At 41.5% G+C, this 27,081-nt stretch overlaps 1 protein-coding gene across 2 annotated transcripts; it reads left to right on the top strand.

Annotated features, from left to right (window-relative positions):
* The first annotated feature begins 156 nt into the window (after positions 1 to 156).
* Positions 157 to 24,594, top strand: chn2 (chimerin 2). 2 transcript variants are annotated; one of them, XM_085801975.1, is made up of 13 exons: positions 157 to 237; positions 9,153 to 9,191; positions 10,961 to 11,016; positions 12,606 to 12,637; positions 12,849 to 12,962; positions 13,119 to 13,389; positions 18,690 to 18,773; positions 19,738 to 19,822; positions 21,035 to 21,208; positions 21,440 to 21,517; positions 21,721 to 21,858; positions 21,946 to 22,051; positions 23,725 to 24,594. In XM_085801975.1, exons 4-13 carry the CDS (start codon positions 12,606 to 12,608, stop codon positions 23,894 to 23,896), a joined length of 1,254 nt encoding a protein of 417 aa, XP_085658101.1. In that variant the 5' UTR covers positions 157 to 237; positions 9,153 to 9,191; positions 10,961 to 11,016; the 3' UTR covers positions 23,897 to 24,594. The 2 variants fall into 2 exon arrangements, with proteins under 2 accessions (XP_085658101.1, XP_085658100.1); XM_085801974.1 differs by lacking the exon at positions 157 to 237 and adding an exon at positions 2,402 to 3,127.
* Positions 24,595 to 27,081: the final 2,487 nt, after the last annotated feature.

Genomic DNA, 27,081 nt, shown 5'->3' with positions numbered 1-27,081 from the left:
TGACCCGCTCTGAGTCGATCATGTGGTATGGAACTTGGATCACGTGACCGTTGTTAGGCAACAGTGAGAATGGAGTTTAACCCTCGGCGCGGTCTCACAGGGAGTTCCCGGTGTTTAGATATAGAAAGCTACGACCGCTGCTGCTGCTGCTACTGCGTACTAGAGATGACCGTGACTGTTTTTGCTAGCCCCTCCGACGAAAACAACCTCGTCCCAGAGTATTTTAAGTCTGACTTGGTGAGTAAACTGCTATGCTCTCATACAAAGTAAGAAGTCGTAGTCAAGAGATTGTAGCTTAGTTGTCGTCGAGCATGTTGAGAAGACAAGCAAATGGGTCGCAAAACTGTGAAGGTTAGCAGTTGGTGCTGGTAACATAACATATTATCGTCATATTTATTACCATTTAATTATACTGTAACTTTCTGGAAGGCCCTTGATGTTTACCCAACTCATACTGTCTTTTTCACAACAACATGACAAAATGAAGCATACAGAAGCAAACAGGCATATTAAAAGAAAGAAAAATCCTTTTTAATAAGTGTGATGAAAGACAATATTCCCCCAAAAATGTAAATGACATAAAAATTGCAGTGAAAGCTCTGTTCCTGGAGAAGCTGATGTTTTTATTGCCAATAAATTCGATATATTAATGTAATTGTACTAGGTCTCTCCCATGCCATGTGTTTGCACTTGTCATAGCAGGAAAACCACAGGTGTCCCTTATCACACTGATAATGACTCCATTGAATTACAGGAGCTTTATTTAGATTATAGGCCCCTTTTTGCATCAGACCAGAAAAGAGCTGGTGGCAATGCAGCTAGCTATGGCTTTGTTCTACTCAAGTGTCCCAGTAGGCCACCTAAGCCATGAATCTGAATCTGAATCTGAATTTGTTCATGTGCTTTTCCTACTGTCAGGTGTCAAAAACAATTCATAGCAAGCGGCCTGTAACTGTGAGACTGCTCCATATCATGTTAATTATTTATGATTATTTACACCTGCCTCATCATGCTAAGACATGCCAAAATACTCCTAGTTCAAATAGTGATTTTTACTGGGATTTGTAAAGCTGCGTTATTCAAACCGTGTCACAATTGGTAATGGTCCAAAATGATATGGCGCACACACAACACTAATCTATCGCCTTTGCCTATCTGAGGTTTCTTCATTTTGGAGGTGGCATTGACACATGCGTTTTCCTTACAATGCAGCGCACAATAAAAATGAAGAGGGTATTCATAGATGGGAGGGAAACTTTGCATTGTAATGTGACAGCTCAGGTGAACAGGTGCAGTGGTGGGAACTGCAGCACTGTTGTCTGCTGCTGACAGAGCTGGATATTAATAGGAGATTTCAGCAGTTTTGATACCTGGTGGTATTTAAAGAAGCCAGTTTGAAGATTGGTATATTTTGAGGCGGTTTTGCAGATTGACGGTGTGTCTCAGACTACCAAACTCAGCCTCACTGCTTGGTTGATGCACATGCACCGAAATGTCCTTGAGCTAAAATCTGAATCCCTACAGTAAGTGTTCCTGATGCTGTGCCATCAGTGTGAGATTGTATGTAGTATGTGTGAATGACACTGCACAGCACTTTGAGTGGTTGGCAGACTAGAAAAGTGCGATATAAATGCAGCCCACTTGCCATTTACCATTTACAACTACTCCACACACTCTGCTCTGGAAGCTGCCCAGTGCAACCACACAGTCTTGTCTGGTGGCCAGTGAACATCTGAACTGAGTAAATTCAAGGGCATCTCAGCAGTGGCAATGACAAACAAGGGAGTACTGTGCAGTTATCCTGCCACTCCAGTAGGGCCAAACAATGAATGGACATCGAAATCACAATTTGGTCTAGTGCAATATCCAGATTGCAAGACCTATTTAATACATCCATAAATTTCAAATATGTCACAATATACCTCTCTAGCTAGAGAGATCATGATTTATATTATATTAAATAAATGCAAAAAATTACCATTCAAACTGAAATCATGAGCCAATGCAATATCTGCCAATATGTTGTGCATTATGAGCACCAAGACGCAACTAAAATCATCATCATCATCAATTTTATACATTTTTAAGTGAGAAAATGAAAAGCCAAAATGACCCAGCCAACAGAAATAGCAAAACTTCTGTCCAATCCTCACAATCTCTCCTTGCATCTTTTCCCTTTGAGGACCATGAGGAAGGCAGACAGTGAAGAAAGCAAGATATACATACCATATGGAGTTGTGAGGAACTCTTGGCTTCAAAGCCTTCCTTCAAAACCTGTAGCCACAGACATTCATCTCTTTCCTCAGTAGCTACTGCCCAGCAGATGGCGCAGAAAACACAGGGATTCACTCTGGCCCTTTCAACTTAACATGACATAACATGACATCTGATGAAAAAATGCAGTGCCAACGCCAGAGTAATGTGGTCTGGCCAATTGGCTTTTGTCTGCATAAATCTCACTGAACTGTGAGACCCGAGAAGCAAGTAAGGTCTGTTTCGGATCATGCAAACACTAACTAAAGTGGGTTGTTTTTAGGGCTTCTTTTGTGAGACTTGCTTTCATCTGGCAACCCTGCTCCAAACTTCCACTTTAAGAAGGCGCGTCTACGCTGCAGTGTAGTGTGTTTATTACAATCCTCTAAGTGGCACATGGAAACCGCATTTGATTTCTACATGGCACAGGAATCTCGATCTACACATTCCCGCTGTCCAGTATGAAGAAACTGCTTAAGGAAAACTGATCCACGTACACGATCCCGTAGCTTGTCAGACTATTTTTATCTGTGGCGGTAGCACCCACGGTGTATGCGGCAGCGTGAGCTCCCCACCGAGGCGCACGGCGAGCAGGAGGGGAAGGATCCGCGGATTAAGGCAGACTGCTGCTGGTGCTGGAGCTGGAGGAGGTGGTGGTGGTGGTGGGCTCGGGGGGCGAGGCGCGACGTGAAATTGTGCCCGGTGCAGCCGTGAAAGGTGAGGCACATTGGGACTTGAATGAAATGGAGGCACCGCCGGGGACGAGCAGCAGCCGGGAGCGCACCTTGTCCAAACGGGAGTAACTGAGCCGTGAAACGGGTTGGGATGGCAGCATCCAGTAACTCCAGCCTCTCAGGTTCATCTGTGTCCTCTGGTAAGAGTTCACTTGACCCAGACTCGGTCCAGACTCGGAGAGATTGCACTTAAGAAAAATAATACCATTATTTATTATTATTATTATTATTATTATTATGCCTATTATTATTATTATTATTATTATTATTATTATTATTAATAATAATAATAATAGTAATATATACATTATTTTAGAGAAGTTTATATCTGTGTGCTTTGAAATGGATGTCTTTGTCTTAAATCGAACTTTTTTCATTAAGCCATCTCTTACATGCTCACCATTGACTATTTTTCATTTCCTCATCTGCATCTCACACCCACCTTGTAAACATTAAGCTCATAGCCTCGAGTGACTGCTGTGAATTAGGATTAAAGATGAATGAAAAACATCCCCATCTGTTCTAACTACAGTGGTGGAAACATTAGTGGCAAAGGACGACTTTGGTGTGCAGAGGGATTATAAGGTTGTGAGATGCAGTCAGTAAACTCTGACGTTGGGTTTGGATGTTATCATTAGATTGCCAATCATCTCCATAATTCCCTCATTGACTTTCCACTTGGCAGGCTTTAAGGATTGTGTTTGGCCTGCGTAGTCTACCATTTTCCAAAACGCAGCAGCAGGCTGGGATGTTTTCTGACACAGTGAAAATCCTAATACACTATGGTCCAGTGACATAATACAGTTCATGCTGTTACAGCATGCACAAGGCTCCAATTAAATCCCCTTTGCATATAATGAGCTATAGTTCAGTGATTAGTACCTATTATACGTTTGTTAAAAATTCAATTTTCGCAGAATGAGAACAGTAAGTGGGTTAGCAGCTGTTCAAACAAAACCCAAGATGAGGCAGCAGCTCCATGCTTGTATGTCTGTAGATCCCATTCAGTGTTGATAAAATGTGTTGCTCGTGTTTGCCAGGGTATAAAGTACAAACTCAACTATCACAGTCGCTTTTGATGCAGAAGCCACACCAACAACCAGAGGCGTGTGTGAGACATGGAGAGGGAGAGGCTGTTTATAATACAGGCTCAGCAGTTAGGTGTATCTTCACTGTCACCACCAATATTTTCCTTACCACCAGAAAATTGCATTCACTAAATGTGTATGTGTGATGTGTTTTCCACTTATGAATGAATGAAAATGAAAATCGGTCACCTCTATAGGCAAGGCTATAGCTTTATTACAGGGTGAGGACATTTTTTAGTATGCAGTATTTGTTTTACTTTCCTACTCTTTCTACATCCCAGCCACACCGCACAGCAGAGTCACATTTCCCAAGGTACTGCCCAATGGGAGGGACAGACGGTCGTTTCCAAGCTGATATAGCCTGTGGTGACCACATGCTTCACAAAGCATTATCTCATGTGTGCGTTTCAGAAAGCAGTGGATTTACTGTTTGACCACTGCTGCTTTAAGAGGAAAGTCTTTTCTTTCTGTGGCATTGGAGGGTTGTCATTACTGTTGGGCTCTCAATATAATTATCAGAGGTTACAAGCTGCGCTGCTGCCAGGGATAGAGTGGTTGTCACAAGGGTATTATTATTTTCATGCAGAGCTCTTTGGCAGTCAGACACAACATTTGAATAATCTTGTCTATGAGGCATACGACTCAAAAATGAATATCTGCTCAATTTCTGCTCCGTATTAAGTCGTTCTGGCTGCAAGCAAAGTGCTCTTGGTGTAGTTATTTCAGCTGCTGCTAATGATATGTCTATCTGCTACTCTTGTTTTGAGGATGTTGTTTGGAGGAGAGGGTGTAAATAAAGTTCATCCAACTTCTCTGTGTGAACCGTCAAAGTGTCACTGATGGCAACGTTTTGTGCGGAGCGCTGATCTATGACAGTGGTAATTACATTATGGAAGCAAACACTGAGTTATTTCTGTAGTTCCTGTAAGGAAGGAACAATGGTATTATTAATCCAAACCACCTCATAGTGTTAACTGTATCATACACAATAACAGCAATCTTGAGTATATTGGAAGGCAGTATTTTTGTAAGGACTGCAACATGATTGCAGCATGTATGTTGCAATCTCCTCCCTTTCCTGGAAAGATATTTTCTGGCCCAGGTTTTGATCAGGGAGATTCTTGCATTCTTGGCACGGGTGGGCATGGAAGCATGTACTGTACCAGTAGCGTGCCACTCGCTACACGGCTCCAGGAAATAAAGCTTTGAAAATAAATTGAGGGAAGGAGCATGAAAGTATGCCTTCTCCTCCAGGCCTTAAATGACAAAATTGGTCAGGGAGGCAGAATTACAGCCATGTATTACAGAGAGGCTGTCTGCTCCACACCATCCTGCACATGTTTCTGGCAAGTGCTGCGTTTCACCTCCAAATCTTTCTTTCCATTGTCTCTGTTTCTTGTCCTTTCCAGTGTACAGCACGAAGGACTAGATTTGTGTCATGTATAATGACTTAGTCAAATTAGCTGCATGTTTTACAGCATCAGCAAGGGAGCAAGTTAGTCCCCCAAGTCGCCCAGCGCATTAATTACAACATGCAGGCTCTTTTAGTGACGCATGGCAATGATACTTTCGCTTGTTTAAGCTCACCTACTGTTCTTGTTAACGGCAAAACACACAATTTCAGGGAGGGTGTACAGCCCAGCAGCGCACCACAAATAACACACTCCAGAGGCACCCTCATACTTGTCACATGTTATCTGGTCAGCGCTAAGACTGTTGAAATGCTTGTTTTGGACCAGTGTATTACACAGATGGTCTCCCTGCTCCAGCCCTGCTGCATCCCACTGATTCTCTGTGTGTGTTGTGGAGGTGTCTGTGTGTGTCTATGGCAGTGAGAGGTTCAACTTGAGAATGTGTTATTTCTTTATTTACTTAATATGCATCTTTAGGCTATCATCTTTCATCAAATAGCCAAATCATACCGAGTCACACATTTGCAGTCTCACAAGACTCCAAAACATTTTTAAAAATCACATTAACATTTGTATATAAATTGTAGATTGTGGCAGAGATTGGAGGAGTTAAGTACTTATCACATTATGGACAAATCTGTGTAGAATCACGTAGCGTGATGGCAGGTTAAATTGAAAGCAATTCAGTGAACTGTGAAATTAAAATGTTTCCACCCCTGCGTATTACCTTTAACAGCAAACAAAATACACTTAAAAAACATGGCATAATTGCCCGAGGTGAAATTTGTGGCGCAGCAGCAGATTAATATCAGCAATATGTCATGATGATCATCATTGCTGCAAGGTCACAATAAGATTAGATAACTTTCTGAAAGAATCAGGGATCAAAAGGAAAAGATTTGAGATGCAGCACCACAACAAACTCACTGATCCCAACCCAAACATACCAGACAAACAGGTGCACATGGATAATGTAAACATGAGGTATACTGTCAAACCACCTGGTCTTATTGGTTTTTAATGGTGGTAACCATTTTAAACCCTAACGTTTCATTAGGTGATAGTGAAACAGTCAGGTTTTTAAACTTCCGTGTCCTCTAAAGAAGCTCTTCTTTTTATCATAACAGGTAATAAGGCATTAAACTTGTTGAACTGTTGTGAGCCTTGGACTCATTGCACCTCCATGTTTTAAATTGTTTTATGTGTTGAAGTTGAGTTTTTCTTCTTCATGTGCACAGATGCAGACTTTATCTCAAGGGATAAAAGTCTTGATCTTTATTCATCAGGTATTCTCTTTGTCACCAAAGCAAACACCCGCCGGTAATTATTTTATTGAATGTCTCTGACTGGTGAGTAATGGAGGGCAACACAATTAATAGCTGTTTCTTCGGGGGGAGAGCCTTCTGGCTGCTCCAGAATTTTAAATTCTCCCTGATCATCAGGCGCCATGCAAACTCTGAGCTACTTAGAAATTCTTTTTGATGTTCTTTGGATTTCTGTGTGTGTTTATGCTTGAGTGTGTGCACTCAAGAGTGGGTTATGCACAGTGTAGCTCAATGCATTTGCACATGTGTTTGTGTGTGCCAGTGTTTGTATCAGAATCGACCCTGAAGAGCTTCATTTTCTGAGCCCGAGCTGCAGCAGAATTCCAGACAGAAATGCCATTCGTCATTAAAAGGAATCAGATTGGAAAGGGAATATTTGGCAGCCAACCAGATGAAATCACATTCTTTAAACAAGCCGCAGTGGAATAAATCTTTCAGATTGTTGCCAGCGCAATACACAGTGACAAAGCTTCATCATTAGGACAATACATTTTCCAAGACAGCTTGGCCACACATCAGCAAACAGAGCCTGAAGGCTACTGAGTAGTATTTGAAGGTCTACTTTCTATGGAGGGCGTTAGTGAAAACATTTACCCTTAAAAAATCCACTTCTCAGATGATCTACTTTTTCATCATTTGCATAATTATTCAGCTTTTAACTCTATGCACCTATCCTGTCCTTCCTCTGAAATAAATTCTGCTCATTGCAAAGTAACCTTGCCATTATGAGGAGCAATGATGAGCGTTTTGTATGTTTATATATAATGTTGCAACCAGCCTCGGCTCGAACTCTCCTGCAGTGAGCAGAGAAAAAGGCATGAAGGGAAAGAAGAAACCCTGATTGCCTCCACTTAAAGTGCCGTCAGCTGAAGAGAAGAAAACAGAACATGAATTTACAGAGACCTTTGTGATGAAGCTTTAATACTTGTGCAATTAATGTTTCGCAATTTCTCCGCCTGCTCTACCTCAGTGCCCGCATCCAACAAGTGCTCACTAGTTTTCATTAAATGGTTCCCTCTCAGGTGTGTTTCATCTCTTGCCATGCCTCTGGCCGGAGGGGTGTGATGCTAATGCGCTCATGAGTGCAAAGGAATGCTTAAAACCTGAATGTGTCTTTCGGATCAACCAGATCCATCATATACACAATCAGTTGAATCTTTGAGCAGCGGCCCAGGATTTTAATGAGAGATATTATATTTAATAATCAGAGGCCGATGAATCATTTAGTATACCAGCTATTTTGTGCATTTGGCATCATCTTTGTGTGGTATCCGCGGAGCAACATTATCCTGCTGCTTCTACAGTAACTTTAAAATAACTGGGTCAAAAGTAAATCCTGCTGTGAAATTGCTGAATTGCTTTGTAAAATGCTCATTATCTTCTCAGGGTTCAATCTTGACTTGGGAAACAGGAACTTGACCAAAAAAACAAACCACAACAAAAAAAAATCTCAACAAATGTCCAATTTATTTGTCCTTTCCAAAGCTTTTCACTGCTTCTCGTGGCCTTGGCCAGCAGAGTTACAGTGGTGTGAGATGTGGATAAATAACTCGGAACTAGTGCTGAGAAATGTTCAGTATCAGCATCATTATAATATTATGAATAAAAATATGTCGCACCATTTGTGTCATCAGGGCCACACATTTTATTGCATCACTGACAGTTTAGTGCAGCAGCAAATTTTACCATATTTTTTGATTCGTTTGGTAGCACGTTTTATTACAAGTCATAACTTCACAGAGAAGGCACTAGAGTAAATTATCACTTGCTACAGGGTATTTTCTTCATCACCTCTCCTAATGTTTCTATAAGCTAATATACTGTTACAGCACACTCCATCATATATTCTAGGAATATGTTCACACCATCATAAATCATATTTCCCATAGGTAGATCTTGTGGTGGGTGCTTGGATGTAAATTGTGTTTACCTTTTTTTTCTTTCTTTTTTTTTACTCTGGTGAATTTGACCTCTTGTCTCAGATAGAGATGTTTTGTTTTCAGGACCGTGCCTGCGGCTGCTAGTATAGATCAGTTGTATGCCTACACGGTGTTTAGCGCAACGAGCCGACACCTGTATCGATTGTCCTTGAAGCACAGACACTGATTAGAAGTGTATTCAGTGGTGCGTCTCAAAAGGCCGCGGCACAGTGTGAAGCCATATGCATAATCACAACAGAGAGATAAACAACAGTGACATAATCACGGTGAAGGGCTCACACTCAATCCACTGGGAAAGGGATTGAAATGGAGATTTTAATGAGAGAAAACAGGGCACAGTCTATTAACACCACTCCTGCAAGTCTCTAACAGAAACCTGCTTTATTTTTGTGTTTTACAGACCCTGAGGATTACCAACCGCCCATATGGAAGTCCTACTGTGAGTAATGAATTACCTTTACATGCTGATTAGCAATGTTTTACCCCGACATTGGCCTTTACTGTGTTTCTTTAAATACCAACACATTTATTTGTCATATATAAATAACAAACACATTTTTCCATACATGGAGGAACTGGGTTTCGTTGTACACAGTGCTAAATTAGATTACATTGCGGGTTTCCAAAACGCCACGCACACACATGCACAAAAGGCCCACACTCACGCACGTTCGCCCACACAACACATTCACACATGCACAAATGCAAAGCAGCACATCCCTGATCCCTGAGTAAAATAGGTTACCATCACCCAGGAAAACAAGATTTTCTACCTGCAGAGAGTCTCAGCTGAAATGGGGTCCTCAGAACACCCACCTCATTATACAGTGTTTTTGCCAAGTGGGAGGAAATGGGTTGACTCCTCAGAATATATGTGATGCATTTGTTGAAGCCGAGACACAAATCATTTCGGCTGGAAACTCTGTCCATCCTTGGTGTGATTACATTTTGTTTAACCAGTTGCAGTTCATAGCCTTTACGTGCACTTTTCCTGCAATTACTGTGAACGTCTCTTATGTATAATTTTCCCATAATAATAACGCCTCATTTCCAAAGTCGCCCATCTTCTCCTGACTCGTCTGGTCCTCTGCTGAGGTATTTTTAGACGTGACTGTGTCCCTGGAATGGATGATGTCCAGATCTTGCTCTGCTTGGCTTGAATCAGCCTGACAAAACATGAAAATGTCAGGAGCCAGGACATTTTCACAGTCAGGAGTCTTCCTTCCCCTGCCTGAAGAATCTGCTGCAGTGAGGACTTAGATCAACCTCATGCAGTGATTTCTTTGCTGTTGTGAGGAAAGAGGCCACTGCTGCAAGTCTTGAGTTCTCAGCTGCGTCTCACAAGGCGTAGACATAGACTGCCAAACTGCATCTAACAGAATAAAACAGTTAAACCTGCTTTTCTGTTATTGATGCAGGGTTTTCATACAGACTCTGCTGTGGAAATGTGGCAGTCTGTCAAGCACAAGAGAAAGCCCAGTTCTAGACACAGAGGATTAAAAATTGGACATGAAGAAAGAAACCACACTCAGCTACTGAATCCTCTGTGGTGGTAATATTTTCTGCCATGACAGACAACCAGTTCTGGGAAACAGCAAAACAGCAGCAGCATTTTGGCTTCCCTCACTTTTTAATCACTAATTGTAATGTACCAGTTCTTGCTCAGCTGCTGAGGTGTTTGTGGTGATTACTCCGCGCCTGCCGCAAACCCCTAAGTCCCATTTTCACTTTGCTTCACTGATTTACTCCCACTTCCCCCCAATACTTTAAGTAGACCTAATACACCAAGCCATTGATTTGAAGTACATTTGTGTTTGTAAGTGTACATGGTTTTGTTTTGGAGCTAAAAGAGCTAATGCACAGTTATAAATCCTCAACATCTCTGATTTCACTTACCGGGATTGCAGATATATGGCTCCTGTCATGTAAACCACTGAGCCTTGCATACACAAGCAAATAGTTCCTTTTGTTATTACTGTACCTTTGCACTGAGCCAAAGTTGTGTAAGTGGAGATATTGTTTTATGTATATTCCCATGATATGAAAGCTGCATTGCGTCATTTAGTTTCCTTCATCTTTAAGAGTGTTGAGGTTGATTATTTTGGTAACAAATCTTCAGTACATATGTAATTACAACTTACACTGAGCTGTGTGCATAACTCAGAGGGGCAGACGGCCTTAAATAACATACATATATTTCTCTAACAGTGTACCAGCTACAGCAGGAAGCCCCGAGACCAAAGAGGATCACATGTCCTCAAGAGGTCAGTACATTCATAAATCTGTATACAATAGGCTACTGTACTAGGCTAAACTGAGTTATTGAGTCTACATCTGATATTAAATTAATAAATATGAGAAAAAAATTGTGTATTTGCATTGTCCAAAATATAAAAAGAGGAAATCTGGTAGGCTTCATATCTGAGGAACTTGAAGCAGCACTCGCCACTGGTTATTATTGTCAACTAGCTATGAAGGATCAGTTCATGTTAGCACTGTGATTAAAAGTAACTGCTTAAACACCGGAAATTACATTGCTACTTATGTCAACAATGACAAAGAAGAATGGTTCTGTTTGGACTTGAAGCCTAACAACAAAACTATTATGAGTCAGTGACGCTCTGTGATCATGGATCTGTTTAAACAGCTTTAAAGACAGTATAGCAAACTATTCCACCTATTGGCTTCATTAATTTCTTTCCCCCCAGTTGCCTTAAAACACAGTTGCTAAACTGCGTTTTGCAAACTCAGTGCTCACTCTGATATGAAATGATATGAGCCTGGCAGCTATGGGGAGTGACTTGCTGCCTCCCAAATCTCCCACACCTCAAGAGCAATTATTTTAACGCATCAGGACGCTTGAATGAGAAAAAAATTTAAACATAATCCAGTATGGTTCAGTCTGTGCGTTACATTTATTAAGGAGAGTGATTTGAATATGGGAATAGGACAACATTTAGTTTTTCTGTCATAAATCCTGTTTCAGCATTCATATGGGCACCTGAGACTTAAACAGACAGACTCAAATTAACAACTCACACCAAGAACACTAAAAGGTAAAGTACCTCAGTGTGAGGAACACTTTGGACAGGCAGCACAGACTTTTACTGCCTCAGCTTTGTGAATATAAAGCTAATGGAACGAGTTGCTATACTTGCCCTCATTGAGAGGACTGTCAGTCTTCTATTGTATAGCTCACCAAAAATGATGCATGTCTCATCCCATATTGGGTCTTGCCACACTATGATGGGAAAAGTGTAAGTGATGGGCTGGCTAAGTGAGATAGTGGCTGCCCATTAATTAAAAGTACAAAATGACGTTTGACATATTCCCAAAGTGTTCCCATAAAACCATTATCTTCATAACTGTGAATTTTAAGAGATTTCACACTGACATCTGCAGTGGGCATACAGTACCCACTGTCTTTGTACAGAAAGGACATTACAGTAATTAAATTGTTTGTAAATTATTATTCTCTGTCAAATCTTAAAGCTGATGTTTAATGTGCTTATGAATCATGTTCAAAAGGAAAAAATGTCTTTTCGCCACACAAGCTGCAGACACACTACACACTCCTGGTGTGACACAGCAACGCACTAAATATTAATTCTTGCAGCTGGCCATCTATTCCCAGCTGTTTTCAACCACTGCCTCTTATTCATCTCCACACTCTGTGATTTGGCTTTACGGCTTGGTAGCTGTGAATAGATGAGGGGGCATAGATGGAGCTAATCTGTCCTGTGGTGTAGAGTCCACTATCTTTCACACAGGCTGTAATAACAATTTGCAAGACCATTTAATTGAGCTTTCACATCATATTCCTCCAGCCAATATTTCTTCTTCTGGTTTCCAGATGGAGAGCAGACCCAAATACTATGGCAGAGAGTGAGTGTTTCTTAATTGCTCTCATTTTTTATTCCTTTTTTCCCCCAAATATTGTTGAGCAGTGACTGGTTTTATTTATCATTATTGCCTAACATCAGAAGTGGTTATGGTTTACGTGGGTGGTGATGATGGATGTGTATTTTGTGCGTGTGTGTCTTTTAGGATGAAATTACATTAGGAAGAGTCATACCCACTATTTATTCTTTTTCAGATTTCATGGCGTCATCTCTCGAGAATATGCAGATGAGCTTCTGGTGGGGGTTGAAGGTGCTTACCTCATCAGGGAGAGCCAAAGACAGCCAGGGAGTCACACCTTGGCCTTAAGGTACTGTACCACCACATCAGTATGCAGCACAGAGTCCCTGAAAGGTCGTCCCCTTCAGCAGCCCAGAGCTCACTTTTATTCAGCCACTCCGCCAATTCAACCCATGCTTATTTCTAGTCCCTCTTTATTTAAGCACATCCATGTGTCTCAATCCAGGTTTGGGCACCAGACCCTCAACTACAGACTATTCTATGACGGGAAACACTTTGTTGGGGAGAAGAGGTTTGAGTCCGTCCATGACCTTGTGACGGACGCCCTCATCACACTCTACATCGAGACCAAGGCAGCAGAGTACATCGCCAAAATGACCACTAACCCCATCTACGAGCACCTTGGTTACACCTCACTACTCAAGGACAAGATGGTGCACAGGCTGAGCCGTGGACGCACAGAACCACGCAGGGTCACCTTCCAGAAAGATGAACGGGTGAGTTTATGCCACCAGGAACATCAAGTTTTCATTTTACTGAGTTTTCTCTTTTGTTTTGTTTTTTAAGTGTATTTTTTGCCTTTATTTGATAGCATAGAGAGAGGGTAGCAGGGTAGCAGAGAGAGGGTAAATGACATGCAGTAAAGGGCCGCCCAATGCGGGATTCGAACCAGGGCCGACTGCAGCGAGGACTATAGCCTCTGCACATGGGGCGTCTGCTGAACCCACTGCCCCACACGGCACCTCGAATTTTCTGTTTTTGTACTAAGTGGTGCCATAATGAGTAGGAGGCTCACTTCTGCTTAAGTTCAGCAAGATGCTGTTTTTTAAAGACCTCCTTTCTTTTAAAGCTGCTGCAGTTAGTCTATAAATCAGCTCTGGCATTGATAGAAAATTGATCGGAAGCAATTTTGGTAAGGAATCACACAATGATTAATCAAGCTAAGTCTCCTTTTTTGGCAACAGTCAAAATGTCTCAGGTGAAGAGAGAAACCTTCAAAAGGAGAACTCTCCCAATCACGTTTCCAGTGCAGCCGTTGATTAATCAAGTAGTTGATCAGCAAAAGTATCTGTTTTGGTGATCAGTGGAATGTTTCTGGTTTTTTGGCTGATGGTCAGATAAAACAAAACATTTTAGGATTTGACTTTGACCTGTGGGTAACTGTGAAGGCCATTATCCATCGTTCTCATAGGGAAAATGAGCACAAAAAAAAATCATTAGATTATGATAATCAATAGTTTCAATCCTCGTTTGAATGGATTTATTCTAAGGAATTACGTGTTGTGTGTATTAATAAAACCACTCTCTTAAAAGTGAAATTGATGTTCACCAAAAACCATTCACAGTTTGTCATTGAAATGTTCTTTAATTTAATTATCTGAAGATTTCTATTATCTGAAACCTTAAACGCTGAGAATAAGACACCCAAATTATTTTATGCTTTAGCCAACACGTTTTGTTTAGGAACAAAAAAAACAGTCTAGCTCATTGTTTCAACACATACAAATGATCTTGCACACATCCTCAGGCCCCTTGACAGACATTTAGAGCACCATGATTTTGATCTACTTCCAAGCTACTGAGCATCTCCACTAGGTTTCCAGAAGGATGCCTCAGAGAGGACACTTTGTCCTGTGAGTGAGACATACATTATCCTTGTGGCCCCTGGGTGTGTTCACTGCTGCCATGCTTCACTGCCTCATCTTAAAGGTAATGATGACCAAGGGGACTGGGACTTTGCTCTGCCTGTCGTGCATATCAGACACACGGATCTTGGGTGAGACACATTAGGCATTGTATTCATTTGCACCCATGAGCTGTTGTTGGACTGAAGTCAGTGAATGATTTATCAATTAGGAATGAGGAAAGTCTGTCTCTATCTGGAGAAAAATTCAAAGTATCCCTCCACTAGATGGCAATCTTAACTTGTTTCCTGCTCTCCTTTCCTGTTTGGCCTGTTGATACTGGGCGCTTTTTATTAACGTAAACTAATATTTTCATAGTCTCTTCTTCCGCATTAGAGATTTCAGCAGCTGTATCTTTTAAAGTATCTTTCAGCTTAAGGATATGATTTATTGTCAGAGGAATTTTTTTCTGTCTTCAAAATGTCAGCCCAGAGTTTGTCAGTTTGACGGTCAGTCAGTGACAGACACTTGACAGATCTGTCAGCAGGCACATCAGTTGCAGTATTAATATCATGGCTCTTCAGTTTGGGCTCTGTAACCTGAGACACAAGCCATTAATGCAGCACTCTTGACCTAATGGCCATCGGCCAGTCACTCCATTGACATGACTTATTGTTGTTTTAAATCCTACCACAGATGCCACTACCAACCTGTAGGAAGCCAGAGGACTGCCTTCTGAGACGTACAGGCTAGCACATGTTTGCTTAAGACACAGTGCGTTATTGAACACTGTCTTGCTCTTTGTTTGATTTGCAACTATAATGTTTCGAGCCTTGTGGACTGCAAATCCAGAAACCCCCCCTTTAGCATTTACCAACTGAATCTGGAGCATGTTGTTCCCTAAATGTCAGATTGTCAGTTATCAAGGCGAAAACTGACTTGAAATTTCCTCCTGCCAAATTTTTCTACATGAGGATCTGAATTGGTGACAGCTGCGATGATGGCAGGCTTTGTCAGCCAGGGACTGAAAACCACCTGTCAGTCACTTCCAAAAGACTGAAAGGAAAACAGTTTTCAGTCTGCCCGACTATTACGTGTCCAGGAAGCAGAGACCTGGCCTTGATGGCTTGAATCTGTGGTTGCTTCTTGAACTTCATGTTTACCAATTGCACAGCCACGCCCTGAGGCAATACAGGCACAGTGGCTTCACTGTATCGGCAGCATTCACATGTATTTACTGGGTGTTAGGTTGATACCTCCATATTTCCCATGAATGTAAATTCTTCTGTAATTGAAATGCTCACAGAAGCTGAGAGGCGGTACCTTGACGTGACCTGTAGCTCAGCCTCCTGAGTTTCCTTCTCTTTGCATGTGCAGGAATTTCCTCTGTGGCCAAAACCTCAGCCACATTTTTCCCGATACTCACCACTCTGGTTTAATCTCAGCAGGGCTCTCGACAGACTGGTCTGCCTGCACGCCCTGGAAAGATTTCCAAGAAACTGTCCTGTTATTTGTTAGGATAATTATCAGTTCTCTCTCTGGGGTTTCATGCTCTAAGGAATGAAAAAAACAACAAATGATTTAAGTTCTTTAATTGTAAAATATAAAACTGCTCCTCACACAGCATTGTCAGTCCAGTTATTATTAGTGTTTCTATTGCAGACGCAAGCAGCAATTCCCTCCATTTTTAAATAATTGTCGACATCTTTGAGTACTATATCCTTCACACTACGTCTATTTTTATGCCACCATGCTGGTGACAGCCAGGGCCAGAGGCATTATGTTTTTGTCCCCCCATCTGTCCATACATCCATCCATCCACGTCCTGTGAAGGCAACGTCTCAGTAACACCTTGAGGGAATTTCTTCAAACATTCACACTGACTCAAGGATGAACTGATTAGATTTTGGTTGTCAAAAGTCGAGGTCACTGTGACTTCACAAAACACGTTTTTAACCCTAATCGACAAATTTGTGCACAATCTATGACACAATTTTACACAATGTCAGATGGGATCGACTGATATAGTGATAGCATTTATCTAAATGGTCAAAGCTCGATTTCACTGCGACACATGATGGTCGACAAAAACACTTCTGGCCATTATTCAGTGCTGTTACTCTATTAGTTCTATAAGCTCTGTCCTAGTTCTGTGTGTCAGAGATGTTGTTTTGTTCGGGGATGTGGACAGTTGTGTCATGCTGTTTTACTGTGTCAGTGCCCACTGTGCTGTTTCCCCGTGATTCCAAGTACTCACTCACAACAGAGTCCACTCAGCTGTGCTCTCACAAAAGCCTTGCAGGAATAAAAGAGGCAAAGCCAGTGAAAAGAAAGCGGAGCTTGTTGTGTGACCACCTTTTGTGTCTTTTCTACCAAGCTCCTCTTTAAGAGACAAGAAGCCATCTGCCTGCAGACAAAGAGTGGAGCCCTCGTCTCCCTCCCTCCCACCTCGCAAGTCTAAAATATCTTAGAGCGGTCTATTCCTCATCTGTCCCTTCAGACTTAGAGCTGAATTCTATGGTATGGTATGTGTAGGTCTTTTCACAGAATGTCAACCACAATGACAAATATCTTCACCTGTCCTGTCACTCTTCAGCTATCAGCCCGTTAACCGCTGCTTTCAGACATCAGAGGCAACAAAAAAAAAGGATGGTTACACAAAAGGGCCCACAGCAGTTTTTTGCTTTGCTCCTGTGTTTGTGAACTGCCCGTTCTTTTATTTTATCTCAGCTCTGCAGTCGCCCTTTGGGGTCTTTTGCTCTTCAACTCACCACTCTGCTTTTGCTCCAGCTCTTTATCATCACAAATCCAGTGCTTACCAGCTTTTTGACCTTTCCTGCCTGTTTAACAAATTGGTTCAACCTCCTGTTTTTTGTGATGCCTGCCCTCCTATATTCAGTGGTGGGTGTTCTGTGGAGCAGCTCTTTGATATAAAACCTCACAGATATGTGTTACTTGATGTGTCGTATGATGTGCAGTTAGAGTTTCGGTGCTTCGTTTCTGAGCTTCTTGATTAATTAGAAGAGCAGGAAACCTTGTGGTGCTGCTTACTGGTTGTTTACAAGCAGAGCTAATAGAGACAAATTCAGCATGAACGTAGCAACAGCCCCCCACTGGCAAAATACTATATGGCTGCAGACCTACAAATGAGCTTCCTATGGGATTTTACTTGGATTTGGGCACTGTGGGATTATTCCCTGTGTAAGGATTATTGCAGTAATCCCTCTCAATCCCAGTTGATGGTCTGGCTCTGCTGGTCCTCTGAGACAAATGATTGTGATTGGCGTGAGTAGTCTGCAGTCAGAGTGTCTGGAAGATCCAGTCTGGACGGCAGTGTGGGGAATTCCACCAGCCGAATGGCATAACTGGAGGTCAGGATCTGCTTGAATTACGGAGGCGCAGCCCTCAGATCTGTCAGGCCCGAGAATCCAGAGCCTCTCTTTGAGCAGGCAAGTCAGATGGTTAGGAGACCGAGCGCTGACTGAGAGCTGCTGGCAGAAGAGTGTTATCTCCAGTTAAGTGAAGTGGAGTGTATCCGGAAGGCAGCCTGCTAATGGGAGTGTGTTCTGTGCTATAAAGAGGGCGTCCACACTATTGATTCTGCTTTACAGAGCTGTTGAGCTGTGTGAAGTGGTCCTGACAGCACCCGACCGCCCTCGCTCTCAACCTCCTGGCCCCTCCTCATCAGGACCCTGTTCTCTCTCTCTCTTTCCTTTCTGGGCGTGTGAAAGAGGGCCATTGTGTGAGGCACACTCCTGCCCTCAGGCCGCCCACTACCGGTCCTGTTCCCTGGCTGTTCTTGCTCTCTGCTGCCACTGGAATCAGACCAGATGCAGAGTCAACCCCGCGCTGGCTGTCATCAGTCACCCTCCTGGGTCAGAGAAGAGTGGAGTGTAGCTGCTGCCTCTGCGCTGGGCTGTTGCCGGCAGCGTCTGCTGCACAGCACCCACTTATCTCCGCATCTTTCCTCAGAGGAGACAGAGAGTCTGTGGGACCCTGACCAGTCAAGCATGGAGGCCGAAGAAAACAGAGGAGGGGATCTGATAACCCACAAGTCTAAAAGACAGGAGCGAAAACGTCAGGAGCTGCTGGCTTTGGCTCTGGGAGTCAAACTGGGGAGTAAGGGGACTCTTCTGTGGAAGCCTATTAAACTGTTGGCCTCCTGTCCACAGATCTCCTCACCTCTGGTGCGACGGAGTGCCTTGAAAGACACACCGGAGAAGCAGTGCTCTTATGAAAAGATCCACAACTTCAAGGTGAGCAGCTTTTTTTATTAAGAAAAGTTTGATGACAACTTTAGCTTGATATATTTTCATCACGTTAGGTCTCACAGTGATTCGCATTGGTTAAACAGAGATGCATTAGGAGATGTGTTTGTCTGTCCTATCATTGACCACAGTGTGTGTGTTGATGTTTTGATGAGAACACATGCAGCTGACACCCATATGCACTGAGGGGAAATAATGAATACACCGCACCGCAGCCCATTAAGAGCAGAGCACATTGATTAGCATTGACTTTGAAGCTTTTACATCCATTAATTTTTGAAGCTACCGAGTTTGCAAAAACAGGCATTAAGTTGAAAAATATTCTACAGTCTACTCAGTAAAAACTGGAGGTACATGGTATTTTGTGGGATGTACAATAGAGTTATGGTTCCTTAAATACACAAAAGAGAATTTTTGGATTCTTTGTCTCTGGGCGCCTCAGCATTCTTGCAATTGTATCTTTGGTGTCGGTTAACAAGCAGGCTATTATGACCCCCAGCTTTTTCCATGCTTCCTCTTTGAAAAAGAACAAAAACCTTCTACTCTCCACCTGCCATACGCCCTCTTCACTCATCAGCCTACTGCTACCTATTCAAAGTACCAATGAAGGTGCATGTGTGTGTATGTGTGTGCACATGCGTGCCGGTTTTCCACCTTATCTTTGTGTTTTAGGGTACACAGTGGGTGTGCATCTGTTATTTTGACTTGCAGGCTGGCCTGCATGTATCCGATTGCCCAGGAGCAGATGCCAGACACATTATAGTAAATCCCTTAATCTGCCTTGTATATACAAATGCTCTCATTTGGCCAGGGGTCCCATCCACTGTAGCATGGGATCACGACGTAATCTCTGTCCAGTACATCAAAAGGGAGGTTTTTCCAGTCTGCACTGGACACAGCAGTGACTTGCAGTACATTGTATGTGAGATAACAATGTTCTCTCTAACTCCAGGTACATACCTTTCGAGGGCCGCACTGGTGCGAGTACTGTGCCAACTTCATGTGGGGTCTGATTGCCCAGGGTGTCCGCTGCTCAGGTGACTATACACTCCAACATCAGAACTCCATGTCATGGATTATACAAAGACTACCATGCACGTCATGTATTACACAAGTAGTGTATTATGCACAGTTGCACATGCTGTCATGTGTGTTTGAGTTGCATAATCTTTCAGAAAAAGTTTTTGCATCTGATCAGTGATTTGATTTAATCCTATTTTATGGCATCTTTCCTTTTCGAAGTATTGAAGTCTGTTCCTCAGAAAAAGCGAATCAGACACGCAGCTGTAACTATCAGTCTTTGTCTGACAACGATGAAGGGCAATTTCTTTCTTTTTTTTAAGTGGTTTTACATTTTCTCATTCCCGCTGGTGTCTGTGAAAATGTAATGCGATGCAGTGTGATGACAGTAGTTACATCAGCATAGATGTTGCAAAATCAAACATCCAATGTTATCTAACAATGACAAACGCAGGTCAAACGCAGGTCGAATATACTGTAATTGTTGACCAAATATAGCAGCAGAACTAACACTGATGACATATTAGAGCTCAGTGGGGTTTTCAAAGCTTCTATGGTCACAAGATGTGTTCATTGCACAGACACAGTCCTGAAACCGATGTGCATGTAGCTGGACTCGGTTGCTTTCCCCCTAAACAGAGTGTTTGTTGTTGAGGCATTTGCCATGCTGATAAGCCAGAGGCAAACACTGGTATCATCAGACACCTCATGTGCTATGGGAAACAGGAAAGACCTCTTTGTCCTCTCTCACTCCCTCTCTAGCCTCTATTTTTCTCCTTATCTCCTGCTACACTCACTCTGCGAGGACTGAGAGTGAAGACCCCAATCAGCAGACCAGCAGTAAAAAACACCTTTGTGGTTTCAGTCGGACAGCTCGCTCTTCAAGTGCAGCTCCCTCTAAAAACCTTAAATTCCAGCCATGGCCACTACACACACGAGGTGTTCTTCTGTCACACACACACAAATACACACTCTTGCCAGCTGTCCAGCACACTCCGAATGACTAAAACTACAACAAGAACCCCCGTCGTTATCTACCTCTGGCGCAATGCACCGAGACAGCTTAGCAGTGACTGTGCCGGCTGACAGTGCAGTTTATCACTGACTCTGGGAAACCTTTTCAAACTGCTGTCTTTATCCTGCTGTGATGGTTGTGTCATCATCAGTCTGGGACTAATCTCTCCTTCTCTCTCTCTCTCTCTCTGTTTATCTGCCTCTTGCTCTGCTAGATTGCGGGCTGAATGTACACAAACAGTGCTCCAAACTGGTTCCAAGCGACTGCCAGCCGGACCTGCGCAGGATAAAGAAAGTGTTCAGCTGTGACCTCACCACACTCGTTAAAGCTCACAACACGACGCGACCCATGGTGGTCGACATGTGTATTCGAGAGATAGAGCTGAGAGGTAGAGTGCAACTAATCAGTCATCGCCCTAAACCCCATCAATAACTCCACCAAGAGAAAAGTAGAGCATGAGGATTGATGTGTCAATTGTTAACTCAAACATTCAGTCATTCTACAGCTACATTTTGAGTTTATTTTATGTCTGGGAAGCAAGATGTGAGGTTGGCGTGGAGTGGTAATTGTAAAAGACAAAAAAAAAAACCTCACAGATGTCCTAATTGTCTGTCTGCAGGTATGAAATCTGAAGGCCTCTACAGGGTGTCTGGTTTCTCAGAGCACATAGAAGATGTGAGGCTCTCCTTCGACCGAGGTTTGTAGACGTCACAGTTCTTTGCCCTGGGATCCAGTTTTTTGAGGTTTTAGTTCACAGGTTCATATTTTGAATAAGAAGCTTGTTGTAGCCGCAGTGCGTCACAAAATAGTTCTGTGTCATTTTATAACACACTACAGTACACACTCACATCCAGCTTTTATTTACACTTCTACCTTTTTTCTTTCATCCCTCGTGAACAGATGGTGAAAAGGCAGACATCAGCGCCAGTGCCTATGCAGACATCAACATCATTGCTGGTGCTTTGAAACTCTACTTAAGAGACCTTCCCATTCCAGTCATCACATTTGACTTGTACTCCAAATTTATTCAAGCTGCAAGTAAGAGCTCCTTTCTCTGCTACTCCACACCATTACTGCTCCGCTCTGCTCTGTTTTGATACTCATCGTCTCGCTAATGTGATGTAGAAATTCCAAACGCCGACTCCAAACTTGAGGCCATCCACGAGGGTCTGCTGCAGCTCCCCCCGGCCCACTATGAGACGCTGCGATACCTGATGGCTCACCTCAAGAGGTCAGTTCACGCACAGACCATTTATGGTTGTCATTGTGTTCATCATTTCCATTAAACTGAATGAATTCAACTAATGTTTCTGTGCTGTAGAGCAGCACTGAGCAATGTTGCCCAACAACTGTTAAAAATGCATAAATGAGTCAAGCTGATACACTGGGTGACAAGTTCCTTCGTTACTGTGAACGTTGGAAGTCGTTTATTTTGAGTTAATCCTACATGCACCATTTTGCTGCCAGAAATACTGGCTTGAACACCAACTGTGTAATAATCTGTGACTGAAGATAGTCGCCAGCAAATGCAAGAAATGGCCTGGTTATTTGAATAAATTATATCTTTCTACTTAAGAATTGAATTTATATGTTTCAAACCTGCTTTTAAAGATTTGTGTCATATGGACTAAATGCCATAGAATTAGGAGACAATTTAATGCATTATTATTTTAGGCTTTTCATAGGATTTGTTGAACACATGAGAATTACAGAATAATGCCAGAGCTTATCCATGATTTTAAGATTTCTGAGATGAATCACAACGGGACCTGAAAAACTTTTTTAAAAAAAATAAAAATTTAAACAATATCTTTATTGGATTTTCATTTTAAAAAAGGACATACAAGAACAAATAACAACAGAGAAGTGTGTAAAATGGTACAGAAGTGTACAAACATACACTGTACTATACTATACTACTATACACACTTCAATACAACTGTACGAACAAAACAAAACAAAAACATGGCGGTCAGGGGGCCTCCCAATGAAGGCACATAGTCATAAGTCCACAGAAGATACATTATCATATAGTCCAGAAAACAGGAGAAGAAGAGACTGGGTCATGCAGAGGGTGCACCGATACTGTTCCAGGCCCGTCCATCAGACACGACAAATCATTGTCCTTCATATAATTGATGAATCGACCACATATATTTTGAAATACCTCCTGTTTGTCCTTAAGAGTGTAAGATTTTTTTTCTAGAGGTAAACAAGAAGTTAGTTCCCTGAACCACACAGAGATTGCGGGTTTACCAAAGTTTTTCCATGATATGGCTATGGTCCTTTTTGCCTGTAGAGAACACATGTGTATAAACATTTTTTCATGATGCTTAATTCTATGTCTCTCTGAGTAAAGACCTAGCAGAAAGAGCCTAGTTTCCAGTTCTAATCTAGTTGAGAGAATCTCCTGTACAGACAGTCTAACCTCCTCCCAAAACTCCCTCACTCTTGGACACTGCCAAAGGCAGTGAAATAAAGTTCCCTTATTTACCCCACATCTATTGCAGGTGTATGAGATATTCACATTAAATTTGTTTAATTTTGCTGGAGTATTATACACCCTCATTAACCGATTATATTGTAGGAGTCTAAGGCGTGTATTACCTGTCCCTGTCTGGGCTGCTTTACATGTGTTACGCCAATGTTCCAATGATAGTTCCTCCTGTAGATCTGTTTTCCATGCATTAAATTTAGACTCAGAAGAATCAGGAGAGAAATCTTTCAGTAAATCATAAAATTCAGAAATGATGCCCTTTCCAAAAGGATTTTTTGTAAAAATGTTCTCCAGTATTATTAGTGGGGGCAAAACATATAATGGGCTTGGTTTGTTTTGAAAAACTATTTTTAAAAATAAAAAATATTTTAACACATTTCCCTGGTATGTATTTTTATATTTTACAGGGTGACAACGTTCGAAAAGGACAATTTAATGAATTCTGAGAACCTGGGGATTGTCTTTGGTCCAACACTTATGCAGCCGCCGGAGCAGAACGCCTTGACAACTCTGAATGACATGCGACAGCAGAAACTAGTGGTGCAGCTGATGATAGAGCATGAAGACGTCTTATTCTAAGGACAGAGAAACACTGAACAACAGACATGAAGGACTATTATTTATTCTGTCAAAGAGGAAATTCAAGCCACCTTGATTCTAATGAAGTTTCAGAATAGTTTGTAATCAAATTGAACTTGAGATGCTTCTTTCTCGCATGACTGTTTTAGCTGAAGTTGGTTTAGTGTCGACATCGTCTTGTATCTGTCAGTTTTGGGTTTCCATACTCAGCCAAGAGACCATCATTTTTTATATTAGGGAATGATCCAGTATTTGTAACTATCTACAGCGCTGTTCCTCCCCCTCTCTATGTTGAAGACTGTCACTACCTGGTGTAGGCTCAGTCGTAATGACAGCACTGTGTGAAATCTGCTCCCGGCAGATTGTCAATCATTGTGGATCTGATGCTGTGAACCAAGCCTCACAGCAGCAGCCAACTTTGTGCTCCCACATGACATGTGTGCATATTTTGATTTTTGTGGGAACGTTGGATAAAAATCAAATGAAACAATGTGGACCCTTTCATTGTAGATAAAATCGGATCATGTAATGATCAATATTTTAACTGTGTGTACTAAAAAAGATGAGAAATGAGACAATTAAGCGCTCATGAAGCACTTTTTTGCAACAAGTGTAAAGATTTATTTTGTAAAGATGTTTATTTTTGTCTTTTACTCTGCATCATGTTCTGTCACAATAATATATACTGTTGAGAATGATGTTTGTTGAATTGATGTCTAAATACAACTGTACTGTTCACAAGAGAAAATATTCAGAAGAATGACAGTTTATTGATCAACCGTTTTCATTTTTGATGTCTCCAGTGTTACGCGAGGAAGACACACGGGGTTAAATACTGGTCATTAATTCACTTTATTTTACAGACTGCACCACATGAGCAAAACTCTTTCTTATGTTTACACACTATAATTTGAAATATTTTCAACTTAAATAAGATTATTACCCATTTTCTTCTTCAGTAACATGGCTCGGTGCCAGAGTAGTTTCCATTCACTCACTGTGCTATAGAAGGTCGCTGTGGTACTAAAGCTGCACCGAGCATATTTATTTCACGGGTTGTTTCATGTGATGAATCGAATCCTTTCTACAAATCCATTTTATCTAAATGTATTTTTGTGACAGTTGCAGTTAAAAATGTAATTTATCACACAAGGATTTATTAATTAAAGGATGTAAATCTTCGGCTCAAAATAATGTGACTTAAAAACAGTAATGTTACCACAGTCCAACATTTTCTTAAACATTGGTTTTCACCTTTCCCAAAAATGTAACATGATCTCACCACAATGAAACAGCAGTAAAGGTGATACAACCCCTTGCCAGTGATGACTAGTTGAAACCTGCACAACATTGAATCACAGTTATGTGTTTAACTTTCTTTTCTTTTGTATCTTGTGACAGCTATTGCCATATCCTTGCCAGGTGTTTCAACCCTAATATCTTATCTCTTATTCATCTTCTGCCTTGTTAATCACCTCATCACTTGTCCAGTATTACCTGTAGGCGTCAGGATGGTGGAATTTTACCAGATATCAAACAAACTGCAGTTAGAAAAGCAGGCCGTGCTCTTCAGGAGAAATAGTTGCACCACAGTGTTTGCACCACATGTTAGTCGCTTTCTCTGAAATCTGCTGCTGCTTCCTGAGAATATCCCCAGTGTGCAGCAGCCGCGGTCAGAATGTACTTTTAGCAGGACAAGACTGCAAAAAACATGACAGCTTCATTCCTCACACCTCTCTCTTATTCGCTTAGAGAATTAAAGATGGTAAGGCAGAAGCTAAGATAGCAACAAAACTGAAATGCACACCAGCAGTTCACTCTATATACTACAGCATTGCTCTATACTCATTGAGTTTCATGCATCTCTGTGCAATATAACCACTATCTCACAGTTACTTTAATACTCAATACTCTAATATTTTGTACATTTGATGCTGATAAATAGTTTTTATTGACATTGCATGCATTTTTATCCCAGCTACACCATAACACAACTATGTCACTGTGTCATGTGTCACTTTAACATGGGATGTTTACATTTACTGTGAAGATTCACTCAGCCAAAGTCTTACAAATCTGCAATTTGGTTTTAAGAGAAGACAAGACTGAGAACAGCATGACAGCTATAGCTCGCCTCAAAGACCTCCTTGATCTTTGAGACACTGAGCTTCCTGCTGCTGAGTAGCTGATACACCACTGAGCAACAGCTTCCTAATGCTCTGCCTGCTCTAAAGCTTGTAGAGGATGTGACTTACATATATAACTAGTGATTAGCTACATTAAAGGCACTTGTTTAATGTCTAATGCTGTAATCCTAGCACTTTTTAAAACAGCCATTGCAATCCTTATAACTAATTTAATAACCAGTGATCCCCTCTACAGTCGACTCACATGATGTTTGATATATAATGACCGTGATTTGACACGATTATGAAGATGTCAAAGGTCACTGGATGATGTCAAAACAGGGTTTTTCCCAGACTCTTTTGAAGATCTTACCAAAACAACTTCAATATCAACAAAATCTCTATTCTCTAAGTCTGATTTGATCAGGGCTTTTTAATAGGGCAATCATATTTTGATATAGCTATCCATCATTGTAATTAACCAAACCTTCATTATATAAGCATACTGTGCAACTTCCTTATGATTTAATCTCCATAAAAAGCAACAGTATATGTGCCTGTGCTCTCATTTTGTTAATTTGGTCTGCCATAAGCAGAACGGCTATAAACTGAGAACAGGGGACCACTGGCAGTGTAGTGAAGCTGTTTTCAAGGGATAAAAGAAGCAGCAACACCAGACAAAACTAAAGGACAATAGTGCCCTCTAGTGACTGGGGCCAACATGCACAAAAACACACAAATTAATTTTCCAGCTCATAAATAGTTCAAATAACTAACAATTTCTGTTTATTTTATTTTTTTAGAGTCATGAAATCAATATTATAACAATCCAAAACTGTAGCCCGAATAGATCTGTGGTGGCATTATCAGTGCATGTACATTGAAAACAAATATGGATGTAAATGAACATAAAATGACAGAGAAATGGAGAAGATGCATTCATTCAAATAACAAAGCAATACTGTTCAAAGTGTATAACAAGAAGAGGTCCAGGTAAAACAGTTCAGTAACCAGTTCACAATCATCTCAATTCATGTAACAGACATGGAAGAAATTCCT

The sequence above is a fragment of the Trachurus japonicus genome, chromosome 16, assembly GCF_045865225.1.
Source record: "Trachurus japonicus isolate A0001 chromosome 16, Traja_1.0".
Taxonomy (NCBI): domain Eukaryota; kingdom Metazoa; phylum Chordata; class Actinopteri; order Carangiformes; family Carangidae; genus Trachurus; species Trachurus japonicus.
The sequence above is the reverse complement of the archived record's forward strand: the minus strand, read 5'-3'. Positions and strand labels throughout refer to the sequence as shown.